Raw genomic sequence first — 13,732 nt, forward strand, 5'->3', positions numbered from 1 at the left:
CTCTATTTATAGACCCTCTCCCCTTGGTGGATTGTACCATTTTGTCTTCGGCATAGGAAAAGGGTGGGCAGAGAGCATTGGCTTTGACATATACCGAGTTTAAAGCAGCGCCCCTTTCTCCAAACCTCCCTACTGCTCTGGCAGACATTGAACCGGCCCTGTCCGTTTAAACCGAGAAGACACCCATACCGACTCCTCAATGCAAAAAAAATAAAAGGGTGCCAAGAAGCTTGGACGAGGGAACGTGGGTGTAAATAGACAGTGAACGCTCTTGGTCTCTCTCTCTCTCCCTCTCCCTCCCCCTTCTCTTTTCTCTCTGTCTCTCTTTTATGAAATCAATGAACGAGTTATTGGGTAGGACATAAATATAAGGAATCAAAGCCTCCACCGGGACCAACAGCATTGCGCGCTTTTTGATATGCGTCTTCGCCAAATGCTACATGTGTTTTCATATCAGTGTAAATATTGGCTTTGAGCGGACGAGAGTGGAATCGGCTCTGGCACGGCTTGGTCTCGGAACCAAATTTTGACCAAGACTTTCACCAGCTTTTCATTTTTTTCAACGTTAAACGATTCTCCACCATCACCAACTGCTGCTGTTTGTACCCATCCCAACTCACTGGCCGGTCTGAAGATGGCAACTTTAACCAACGGGCAGGTGGACGGCTCGGTGCACGGTGTGGTCTCCAACACGAACGGGCTCGTGAACGGATTAAGCCACAGCCACAGTCCGGTGGGCTGCCCGGCCACCATCCCCATGAAGGACCACGATGCCATCAAACTCTTCATCGGTCAGATCCCCCGCAACCTGGACGAGAAGGACCTCCGGCCCCTCTTCGAGGAGTTCGGCAAGATCTACGAGCTCACTGTGCTGAAGGACCGCTTCACGGGCATGCACAAAGGTGGGTAAAACCCAACATCCCAGAGACACCTTGCCTTTTTGTCACTTTGCATTTTGTCACACAGTGGTGAGATGGTGGATCCTAAATCCAGCAAGGTTTTATGGGTACAATTGTTGGCACATTGTGCAATTATTCGTTAGGCTGTAGACTTTAAGCATGTTGTTTCGGGAAGTGTGTCCACCCAAAAAAGAGATTAAATCCTTTGTTAGACTTTTTATTGGTTCTCCAAATAAGTACGTCCATTATTTTCTGTTTTATGGGGCAAGAATATCCAAGCATGATAAGAGTGTCACGAATCGGGAGTCACGACGGCATGAATTTATGTAGGGTGATATTAGGAGGAGCAGTTCCTATGTGGGCAGTGTGCACGGGAGTATTCACACATCTAGTCCGGGCGGTTGTAAACGTGCTTCATTCACTATACGGTGCTAAATCCAGGCCATTAACCTCACGTTTTCACGTTGCAATAGCGGGGGGGCTGTGTTTGATTGCCCGCAGCGCCGTACACTTCTTTACCCGTATACTCTCTCTCTCGCTGTGCGTGTGTGTGTTTGCTTGCTTGCACGCGCGTGTGTTGGTTGGCTGTCCGTGAAGGGGGCGTGCACGCGAGTATGCGCGTGCAAGTGGAAGAGTAGTCTATAATTTCCTTTTTTATTTTAATATTCTTTTATGTGATCTTTCCACCTTAAAAATGCTAATTAAACTACAGTAGAAATTAAAATAAAAAATTTGAAATTGTTATTTTTTATTGTTTTTTAAACGTTCTAACAACCCAGCAATGTTTATTACTTAAGTCTTTTTTATAACTGCTCTTAGTGTATATCCCTTTGGTTGCATTAATGAATTATCATAAACTTTTAGCGTTGAAATGCTACATGGCCTTTCTGTGTAATATCAACGACCAGCTTTGTAATTTTGGTGCAACAGGAATGATCTTTATCCCTGTATTTTATTATCCCCTCTCAAGGGAAAGGTCATTCTCTGCAAATCATCATCTAACGAGAGGTCACTAATTGATCTGCTATACCTGCAGGACGTCTCCCAGGGGAGCAAAGTACATTAAGAATGAGATATCACTTTTTGGGAGCCCCCCCACCACCAGCCTCCTCCCCATGTAAACAATGTGTGACATGCACCATGTGTCAGGAAATGATTATGATATACAAATAATTCCAGAGGGCGGAGACTGTCTGCAGGCATGGGGGAAACCAAAGAGGTGGAGAAGGGAAGAGGGGGGGTTATCTTTTATTAATAGCCCAGCTGTAGTAGCGACTCCCTGTTGGACAGTTAATCAACAGTGGCCCCAGAACTATAGGCACGGCTGGCCAGCTGATTCTAAGAACTGTCTCCTCACCGCGATATACGGCCCTGGCTTCCCGGGCAGGGCCCCCGCTTTCATTAGCGAGCCCCCGCTGCGCTCATATTTTAACTAGCTGGAGGCACTAGCTATTCCCTGGCTCACCAGCTCACTGGCTCACTGCAACCTGCTCCAAGGCCGCCTTCCCCCCTAACACCTTCCTGAGGTTTCCATATAGAAGATTCACAAATTAACAGTAAAAGACAGCACGTCCCACAAATAACAGACAAAGTGTCTGACTGTGTGCGCTGCCGCCACACCGCTTTTATTGAAGACTACACAGCATAACATGAGTCAGGTATTGTGTGATATCACAGCAAGAGTTTGAGATGAGAGTAAATACACTTACGCGTAATTACACAACTATTTGAAAGGGAAATAATGCATGCAGTATTGTTTTTTCTGTCAAACCATTGAGTACTTTTCGTACATATGTATACTTTGTTTTGTGAATACATCTTTCAACCTTTCTATTCTTCCTTCTCCCCTTTCCCTGAGCTCCTTCACGCAGTTTCCATTTTTCTGAGTGCTGCTAGAAAGAGTCAAACCGAGGGCATGATGACCCTGTAAGGTGTGTAACGCTCCAGTGGACTGAAGTCTATAGAACTGCCCACCAGAAAATTCCTTTTCTATTCTTTTCCTCCATCTTTTCTCCTCTTCATTAACTCAGCTTGATCCCCTTCATTCTTTGCTTTGCCTCTTTCCCCTTTTGTCTTCATTTCATATTCTAGGGCTGACATGTTGCATGTTCACTGACAGTGACATCATGTTGGATAATGGCTCTGGTAATACAAAGCCTTAGTTTGAAGTGGCGATTGTAGACAACAGGGTTAGGATACCTGTAACTGTCATCGCTAACAATGTTATAATGCCTCACCCGGGGATACTGTTGCATTCATTTAACTTTCCCCGAAGAGACACGGCACTTTAACAAAGAAATAAGCATGGTTTTCAGATAATACAGAGCCTTTTTCTGCTACGGCAGGTAATAAAAGGTTCTGCTGTACATCAACAAGCGTAAAGGAACAGCCTTTGCTATGGTAATGCTACTTCTGAAGAAAGAGACCCCTATTATAGCCATTGTCAACCGTGCCTGTGATACTATTGCCATAACCCTCCCCATAATGACTCCATGTATCACTAGTAATCTAGTCTTTAGGATTCTGTCCCTTTGGAATGGTGGGGGGTGGGAGGAGGGGAGTACGGGACGGAGGTCTGCAGAGGCTGGGAGCGGGCGCAGGGACCCCAGCGCAGGCCCACATTCTCCCAATGATTTTATTTCTCTCCCCTCTGCGACCGAGCCATGCTAATAGAGGCCATTTATAATGGTCACCGGCTGCTGCTGCTGCCAAGCACAACGGGGCTGAGAGGCACGGCTAGCACAAAGAGCCAGCCCTTTTTCCTCTTCTCTCTGGCAATGCAGCATGGGAGGTGGGGGTCTATTCGAGAGGAGAAGGTGTAGATATGATTGCTTGCACTATTCATCTGCCTGATTTCATGTAATAATCACTGGGGGCAATTGAGCCGCGATGATACGGGGGAAGACGTTTAATAACTGAAGGTTGTTATCTATTGTTTACCGCTGTCACATCTGCAGGCGGTATTGGCCAAACCTTTGTTGTCTACATCTTTGTTTTTCCCGTGCAAATGCAACTGTCACCAAGTTTGTTTTGCTGCTATTGTGGTTTATCTGGTGTTAATTTAAGTCAAGTATATCATTGTCCTTGGCCACACTAAATATGTTAGCCCTCGCCATAGGAGAAGACAGAGTGGTTGCAAAGAGTTGCTCAAAGTCAAAGCAGTTGTTGAAACTTCATTATGATTTAGGCCAAATATCTATTTTGCCCTGGCAGGTTGTGCTAATAAACTGTCACAGCTATTTCGTAGAGGTTATCTGCTTTCAATATAAAATTCTGCTTGCTTATTGTTATAAAAATAACGGTGGAAATGAATTAATATATCTTTGATGTTAGGCTGTTTCCTAATAGATGCAGCTGAAACTATTGTACGATTATGTTTGATTTATCCGCCAATTATTTTCTGGATTAATCTTTTAGTCTATTAAATGTCAGGTATAGTGAAATATGTTTATCCCACCTTTCCCAAAGTCCAATGCGATGTCTTTTAAGGGTCTTGTTTTGTCAGTCAAGACGCCAAATATGTTCGGTTTAAAAGGATGAAATCAGCATTTTCAGAGACTTTTGCATTGAAAATGAAGTATTGATGAAAAGATAATAACAAAAGTGGGCTTTTTTTTCTAATTAGTCAACGTATCATTTTGCAATCAGTAATTCAATATAAATATTGGAGAAAATGGTGTTTGAAATCAAACAAGTGGAGATGCAGTGTAATGACCAATTGTAATCTTGTTTAAATGTACCCCTACTGCAGATGGCTTAGGCCACAGATGGGGGGATATAATCTATGCGGGTCATAGAGGGAGTTATGGATCACCTCAGAACGTCTATGGTGTTGATATCTCAGCCCTTTTTAAAGTGAGTGTGTCAGGGGAGTAGCAGCTTCAAAGCAGATCGTGCTCGTCGTGTTTGGTGAGACCAGGAAGTCACGATGCCAAAACATGAAAGTCTCATGCTGTGTTTTATTGCAGCCAATTAGGTGTTACAGGTTGCCATTAGAGTAGCGTCTGCAAAAGAAAAGGAGGATAAAACCAAATGTGTCTTAGAACAAAGAGAGAGAGAAGTGCGGGTGTGGGTTTTCGTCCTGCAGGTCTGCGTTAATGCAGCATGCGTTCCGGCCGAAAGATTTCACTCTCGTTGCATCATCCTCTCTCTGTGGGATCCTTCGCTCTCCTCCTCTCCCATTTGGTTTGGGATGAGTGTGTCTGTGTGTGTGTCTGTATGTTTATGTTCTCTTCCTCTCCGCCCTGTCCCAGAATCCACCACTCAGCTCTGCTCAGAATGCGCGCTCAGGTCCCACATTGTGCCCCGTTTCTATAAAGACGCCATCGATTTTGAGTGTTTTGTCTGAGAGAAGGGCAACATGTGTCATAGAGGAGGTCGCTTCCTCCTAAAGTGCCACCGGCGCCACACCGCACCCGCCACCCTGTCCTGGCACAGCCCAGAACTGCCAAGCAACAAGAGGGAAACAAGAGGCGGAGCCAGAGCGGCGAGTACAGTGAGCCTAATTTGTCAGGAGGGCCGTTGTCAAGGCAGCACTGCCTCTGTTGTCCATTATCATTGGAGGGGACTGTCAGATGGGGGCCGGCTGATGGCCGAGCAGGGAGCCAGTTAGTCACAGTGAGAGATGACCGCACCGAGCCAGAGGAGGGAGTGCTCATGGAGCTCCTGCGAGGATTAGCATGCTAACCGCAGGTTTGGAGTCATGAGGCCTGTCAGGGAGGTGCAGCCCTCTGGCTCCTCTGACCTCGGCAGGCCTCTCATTAAAACCACTGACCTTTACATACAGAGAGAGAGGTAATTTAAAGGGATGGCTGCACCTACATCCTCATCTCATTGCACTTCCTAAAGACAGAGTGAAGCATGCTGATATACATTCAACACAAAGTGAAATGCAAATGGGAAAATGGGAAAAACGTTTAAACAGTATATCAAGAACATATGCAGCAAGACAAGGGTTTAAAATGTGCTTTACCAAAGCTTTCAATTACAATATCACCATTACATGGCTTTGTATAGAGACTGTGACTCACAGAAGTTTTTTTGTTGAATTGAGAGCATGTCCATCATCACATGGTAAATTGGTCCAGTCAGCATAAATCTGTTATTGTGCAGTTAATGTTTCCACGTGGTTAAGTCATGGCTCACTCTGGCTGGCACTGCTGACCTGTGGAGAAACACAACACGGAAGATTTGTGGCCATCGTTACATTGCAGGTCAGAAAGGGGGCTGATCTCAACTATTTTATAGATAGATAGATAGATAGATAGATGGATGGATGGATGGATGGATGGATGGATGGATGGATGGATGGATGGATTGATGGATTGATAGATAGATAGATAGATAGATAGATAGATAGATTGATTGATAGATAGATAGATAGATAGATAGATTGATTGATTGATTGATTGATGTACTGACTCACTCAGTTTAGTCACTTAGAGATCAATATTCTGATCAGCCAAAGTCAAAGTCCAAATCAATACAATCCAAAAGGTGGAAAACATCTCTGAAAAGCAGAAAAGCTTTCTTGAGATTTGGCAGTTTAACTCGTTAAATAAAATCTGCCTTACATTTTTCATCAACTGTTGGCACATTTGTTTTCCATTAAGGAGAGGCTAAACAATTTCCCTGTTGCTCTTGATTTCCTGCTGCCGTGTTATTGCCCCAGCAAACCGTTATTCCAGTAGATAAAAGAAAAAAAAAAAAACGTTTTTGACAATGGCTCCTTGGAGAGGAAAATATGTTTCTGTTTTCAAGGATCTTGCATCAGCTAAGCATTATTGTGCTTGGTGTTGAATTTTTCAAAAGTCGACGCTTTAGGCCTCTTCAATCTTTTAGGTACGCTTAATACACTTCCAAGCCCCCCTGCTTCCAATACCGCCAGCCGGTTCAGGGGATGGGGAATGCAATACTTTTGAAATGTTTGAAAGTCTTACAGTACATGTTGTTGTTTTAGATTTACTGATGCTATACTGATGAATTCATTTTCAATAACATAGCTTACTGTATCTCTATTGATATCTTTTTAGGTTTATATTTTTTTTGATTTGGTACATGTTTTAAAAAGACATTATAGTTAAGGATTAAACAGTTAAATACTAAATAAAAACATCATGGTACTCCTGTAACGCGATCCTTTGTGGTCTCTATATTTTCCATGTCTGGCTCTCTTATCTGTGCCATAACATTTCACAGGCTTCATGCACTATATGTAGTTGTTCAACGTAAAAGGCTTAAAGGCCACTTCCTTTGTTCGGTCAAAAGGTTGTGATTCTCTTCTGTTTGTGTACTTAAAGACTTGTGTTTTGTGCCTTTAGGATTAGAGCTGCAGGTTCCTTTTATCAAGCTTTGCACAGTGAGGAGGCAGTAGGATGGCGTACTTTATCATATCCGTGCCCAATATCTGTATGTGTACAGTAAATGTACTGTATGGGTTTACACAGGCGCGGATTCTCTGTATAGTTGTTCATCCCCCTCTGTGCATATGTGTTGGATACATATGTGTGGGTGATTATAATGCCGAGTATAGCACTGCATTTGCGAAATACCAGCCCTAGCCAAAGCAAGACTGCACAGTCACTTTTAATGTTTAATTTTAATATTTATACTTTATGCTCAAACCCTCAGTGTGAACATGAAAATGGGCCCAGCTGCAGCTCTCTACTGCAGAGCCTGTCTACGAGGAATTAGCAGCATGACACAGCAGCAATATGAAAAATAGAAGCAAAGTTTGTCACAGCAAACTGTGGCAGCGCTCCATTAATGCACATCCAGCCAGCACCCATTATTTTTAAATATTCCGCTCCAAATGTCTTTTATTTACTTCAAACTCCATTTCATTTATTAAAATGCTTCTATTTTTCCATTTCGAACATTGTTCTCAAGGTCAAGTTATGTTTTAATATCGCAGAAAAAGCAAATCATTGTTATTACCTTGCAAACAGACATTGTAATAAGCTCGCTTTCTCCAACCAGTGATACTTTCAATTACCTTTTGAGCCCATTGGCTCATTCACACTAAACAAATCATTCGGCTCTGGAGATTCATGGTTCATAGAAAGTTGAATTGATGTTTATTCTCAACCAAATTGCTAAACATAACTGGAAGTGGCGTATCTGGGTCTGCCTGCTCGGATACTCTAAAGCAGGGATTACACGAGCCATGTACTATTTTGTCCCAGACAGAAAGCACGTCAAAGACTTTTGAGTGTGTGTGGCTTGTCAGGCCCACACATATTTAGCTTCCTCTGTATGCATGCGTTCAATCCCCTATGCTGTGCGACGATGACTGCCAGGTTTGAGTGTCCCTGATTCGATTCACTTTCTTCCCATCTCCCTTCATGCCTATTTCATGTCCCCCTCAATTAAAAATGCACCACGTTGACTTGTAAAAGGAAGGTGGGAATGGAGGTTAGGGCTTTTCAAAGAACTTTCTCAATTATTCAAGACCAAGTTTGATTCAAAAAATGGAGGAGGATTAATAAGTCATGGAGAAGTTTTTGAAGGTTTGGGTAGAAAATGTAATGCAAAATGTTCTAATTAAAGGAGCAGAAGAATCCAACAAAAAGAGAAATGTTTGTTGTTGTTGATTAGGCTTGACAAGTTTTGACTGCCAGAGTCAGCATCCTACATTAAAAACTACTTCTTCACTTTAACAGATGCCAGGGGATATCTGAAGTCAGCAATTTAGGTCAGAGAGGCTTTGTTCCTTTTTTATATTTGGGAAATGTATTTAGTTTGCACAGTCCTGAACGACAAAAGGCTCGGAATGTATATTTCAAAATTTGCATTTGTTTTCCAGACACCCACTGGGTCCACATCATTCCATTTCTTCCCCCAAAACGGTGCAAATCAGCGCCTTTTGCTACCAGATATTACCATTCAAATCATATCGGCATCACATTGAGGGAAAGTGCATCAAGGCTTTATCCTATCCTGCTGGTTGGAGAGCAGATAGACCAAAACACATCTCTGCAGGGAGGGAGATGGTGCAAGAGTGCGTAAAACGACAAGGAGCTCAAGACGGAGAGAGCGAGGCAGAGAGGGAAGGAGAATTAAAGAGATGTTGAAACAGGGATGATGTAAGGGAATGCGTGAAAAGAGACGAGGGAGATCCATGGAGGAGAGTTTGGGTGGGGGGTTGCACACAAAGACAGACAAAGAATATCAAGAGGCAGAGAGATATACAAGAATGAGAGCAGCGATTGTAAAGAGAGGTGCAGACTAAAAATGGAGGCACACAGCGAGATCGTTCAATGACAGGCTGGCAAATAGGAACGGGAGAAAAAGGGACGGGGCTGAGAAGCAAAGACAGACCGAGGGAGAAGTAGAAAGAGTGAGGAAGTCCCAGAGACAGATGTCGCACTCGCTTGCCTCGGCAGATTGATGGCTTCTGGCCCAGTTCCATGCCAGGCTTTGACCCCTCTGTCCTCTGCTGTAATTTATAGGCTGCGTTTTGCCAGATTTAAGCACTACTCTGTGGCCATCATGGCTCGAGAAAGGAGAATGACCTTCCTGGGATGGGAGCAGAATTAGACCCCTGCAGCTCCAGCCAACCCGGGGGTAAACAAGCAAGTGCCCTCTGTATTAAATGGATCTTTGACAAAGTGTTAATTGGACAGGGTTTACTGTATGTTTGTCAATCTATCTTTTCAGTGTGTGTAGATTGGCTCCTGAACTGCCCTTACATATTTCAATATGTCAATGTGACTCTGCAGTAGTAGGAGGTTTTCATTCCGGGTTGTTTGTCTGTTTGTTAGCATCACTTAGGAAGAACTACTGGCCCGGTTTTCATAAAGCCTGGCAAAGGGCTGCAGGATTCACTTATTTAGAATACACTTTTCATTACCGGTCTGCTCCTTTTGGTGCATTTAAAGTTTACCTTAACTAGAAGGAACAGCCTGGTTTCTTATTGATTGATTGGCTCCTGCCTTCATAAATCATGTACTCGTTGAGCTAAGATTGCTGGCACAAATTAAATGAAAATCACATCATGGGTTTGCACTGTGGTTTCTTGTAAAGCAAATATGGCCCTGTGTGTACCCGGAGTGTGGCCTCTAGTAAACTAACTTGGCTGGCTGGCCGGGGGCTCAGCTGGGTTTGTGCTTGTCCATTCAGAGCGTTACCTCAATGCACAAATCAGCCCAGGGAACGATCTGGACAGAAAGCCTTCAGCAAATTATTACAGATTTGCAATTTAATGGCTTCTGAGGTCTCTCCCAGCCCCACACAGGTTCCCATTGAGACCGAGCCCATTAGTTTGGTCCTTTAATCACAGAACAGGAGATGGGAATCCTGGCCAAACCTATACATACCCCGCTTCACTTGGTGTGGAATGATTTCATGGGTTTATAGATAGACACAGAGAAGGCTGTGCGTGCGCTCAGGCTCGTGTGTGAGTTTGTTAGCATTGGCTTGTTGATAAGCTTTGCTTTCCCTGGAGAGTATGTGCAGGTGTATGTGATTGTTTGTGTGTGAAAGAGAAAAACGTGTTCCTCCATGGATCATTTATCAATACCACGAGGACTCGCTGGGCAGTAGCAATTAATTTGGCATCGGGTGGACCTGAAGCTAACAAAATTCCAGTTTTCAATGTCATGTTCCAAAAAATATTTTCATTAAAAGTGGTTTCAATTTAAGTAAAACATGAGCATGTTTTACTCTGCCACATTAAAGTTATTACTTTATCACACTAATTGAATTTAATCATCAAGAGAGAAAAATTGCAAAGTTAGTAATTTAGTGAGTTAGCTCAGCAAAGTTTCTGATTAAAAGCTCTGCTCTTAGGAATCACACTGTGTGTTCATGTGACTCCAGCACCTCAGCAGAGTGACCAATTATTGACTATATTTACAGACCCGTCACTTAAACCTGTAAATAAAAACATTTGCTTATTCTGTGAACATTATCAGAAGTTGACTTCCAGATCTGAAGTTCCCATGTTTTAGTCCATTATGGATTTACAATACAACACATTTCATATTTCTACAGGCAAAAAATGTATTTGATAAAATGACATCACTTTTTTTCGATGCTATTTGCAACAGTAATATGGTTGTCTCGCTTTTCAAAGTGTCTTTAAACAAGTCTTTTCCCATGGCTATAGTTGCCCTGATTAATGTGCCATCGATGCAAAAATGTAAAAGCTATCACTCCAATCTGCCTTTCAATGTCCCAATTTGTCCAAGAGCAAGCCAAGCTTTCTAAATGAACTGGATAGTGACTGCCAAAGGGGATGAATATATATAATTATCTGTGACTGGAGACCCAACAAAGGGACTTTGAAATCAACTTTGCGTGCCAAAGGCTTCATTAGCCTGCCGACAACAAAATGTCTCCTTGACTGCGAAAAGACGCAGGTACCTGCAGAGCCATTATAAGCATGCAGTCGCGCAGCCTCCTGTAGCCCAAGCGCTATCTGTTTGGGATTAGAAGCTGCTTAATGCGCTAATGTTAATATGCTAATGTGTTAATGTGATGTTGGAATTATTAGGTGATTTAAGAAATGGCAGGCTACTGTTTTGTTGGTCTAACGCATTGACACGTTATAAAGGACGGATAACTGTGTTTACTTTGCATATGGAAATCCCTGGATGTCTTTCATGTGTCCTTCCTATAGCGACTAGTGGTCCATGTTAGCTTTGCAAACATCTTAATTGTGTTAAATGGAGGAAAAAGGGGGGAAGATTAAAAGCCATTAATGTGAGGGTGTGCTATTCCCGGGACGGTGCTTTTGTTCGCTTTGGCAAAGAGACGCAGACGAGAGAGTTTCACCTTGAAACTCAATGCACACCAGAAACATTGTCATTGTGTCTACCTAAAACGCTGCTGTCTCTCGCTCGTGCAGCTTCATCCACTGTCAGACTTGCTTTGCTTCGTCTTTGCATTTCTTTGTGTGATCGCCTCTCTCCATCCGCCTTACTCTCTTTGTACGTCTCTCCCATTTTCTCTCATTCTATCTCTCGCTTGCTTTTCCCTTTGTAGCACTGGTTCTCTCCATCACTCCCTCTCTCTCTGTCTGTCTGTCTAAGCGTCAGATAAGCTCACTGGGGGAGACTTTAGAGGACTCTCCATCTGTGTATAAATAGCTCTGGATGAATTATTGAGGGACCTGGGGTTGCTAATAATCCCGCAGGACCCATCTGACAATGACACAGAAGATGGAGGGAAAACAATTACGCAGGCTTTCTCCTTCAGAAGAGTGGGAATGGGTGTGGGGGGGACTCGCCGGCCTCTGGGAGCCTCCTCGCGGGGCCCAACATCTTGGCTAATAAACCCAATTAAGTCTCCGGAATCAATCGGAGCCCCGGGGGCGTCCTCTCTCTTCCTTCCCCGGACGCCGTGCAACAACAGGAAGTGTAATGATTCATGTTCCCCCTCCTGCGTTTGGCTCGTCCTCTCATCTCCATCTTGCAGGTTGGCAAGGCGGACGGGACAGGACAGGATGTCCGCCGAGGCAGGATAATAGGACAGGGAGTGGAAAGGAGAGGAGAGGTGCACCGAGGAATATTAATGGGAGTGTTTATCCTGTAAGTGTTTTACCGGGGGGACGAGACATGGGACCACTCCCATGACAGAGTTAAAGCACTTTGTCTTCTTAGTGATACATGATTCATCTGTAGACGGCTTTTTGATTAATCGGCTTGGCCCGGTCCTCGTCTGACTGTTGACACAATATGCTCCTATCAACCTATCTATCAATCTTTGTCACCGTGTTTGCCGCTGCCAGTACACATAGCTACACAAAACTAAAGTAAAATGGTATTGTCTCTTTGCATTTTACTCATCAGTCTAATGATTCAGTGTCAGCAGATGCCAACCCTAATGCCAGACAGGAACTCTCCTGTAAAAACCCAATGTGACACTTTAACATTTTAGCCTGATATCCCGAAAATTGAAAAAACAAGCATACACATTAAAGCACTTTTTGAATCATATGCTAGAAGAAGGGAACTGTGACGTCAACCATTGGTTAGTTTGCGGCTATATTTAACCCTCGAGTTTAGCAATTTTGTAATAAAAAAAATGTAGCCAGAAGTGACACAAGTGTGAAACAAAGTACACCTGAAATCTGGACAAGACATTTTTAGGTAACTAAAATGTTACAATATCCTTTCATTAGCTGAAAACATCCCAGGAAATGGTGAAACTTTGAGACGGAAACACATAGATGAACCAGACCAAACAACTCTGTAACATCAACCTGTCAATCACAAGGTAGACACACTCTGAACAAGTATTCTAAACGTAACCATCATTTACAAAATGACCATGATGTTGTATTAAAAAAGACTTAAACTTGATTGAGAATATAATCTCATCCGAAAAAGGTTTATCGAGGCAATAAATAATTCAGAAGTAAAACAATTTTCTCATGCATTTCTATAAAATGGAGATAAACAGGAAACTAGAGGATTAAAGTACACCGACTGACAATGTGTGTTATGTCCAGTCTTGCACACAAAAGTCCAGGCGTGCTTTGTGCGCACTTCTACTCCTGCGCTGGTTTATTGGCATTGGACATGTATCATGAGGTGCGAAACGACCAATGAAACGGCCTGAGCGTACTGCTAATTATATGATACTGGGCTGGTATGTCTTCTAAAGCCCTTGGCGTACATAAGAGCAATCCAAATCACAGAGGAGATAAAGCCAGACGTTCAGCCTTAAAGTGCTGTGTCGTCTGGTTTCAGAGGAGAGAATTAGAATCCCACGATGGGCTCAACACTTCTGAGGGTTTTCCACCCAAGTTCCCAAATGAAAGACTGAACGGTTATTGGGCATGGAAATGCTCAAACAAGTCCATCTGTTATCAGTCGTACGGTGTTATA

General features: G+C 43.3%; 1 protein-coding gene across 1 annotated transcript in view; it reads left to right on the forward strand.

Moving 5' to 3' along the window:
• Window positions 1-230: 230 nt before the first annotated feature.
• Window positions 231-13,732, forward strand: part of LOC104954332 (CUGBP Elav-like family member 4) — a 57,883-nt gene continuing 44,381 nt past the window's right edge. The window contains exon 1 of the mRNA XM_010781426.1: window positions 231-902. Coding sequence (XP_010779728.1) covers window positions 635-902 — 268 coding nt within the window. The 5' untranslated portion in view covers window positions 231-634. The remainder of the gene's footprint in view (window positions 903-13,732) is intronic.

Source organism: Notothenia coriiceps, unplaced genomic scaffold (assembly GCF_000735185.1).
Source record: "Notothenia coriiceps isolate Sejong01 unplaced genomic scaffold, NC01 NC01_scaffold00023269, whole genome shotgun sequence".
Lineage (NCBI taxonomy): Eukaryota > Metazoa > Chordata > Actinopteri > Perciformes > Nototheniidae > Notothenia > Notothenia coriiceps.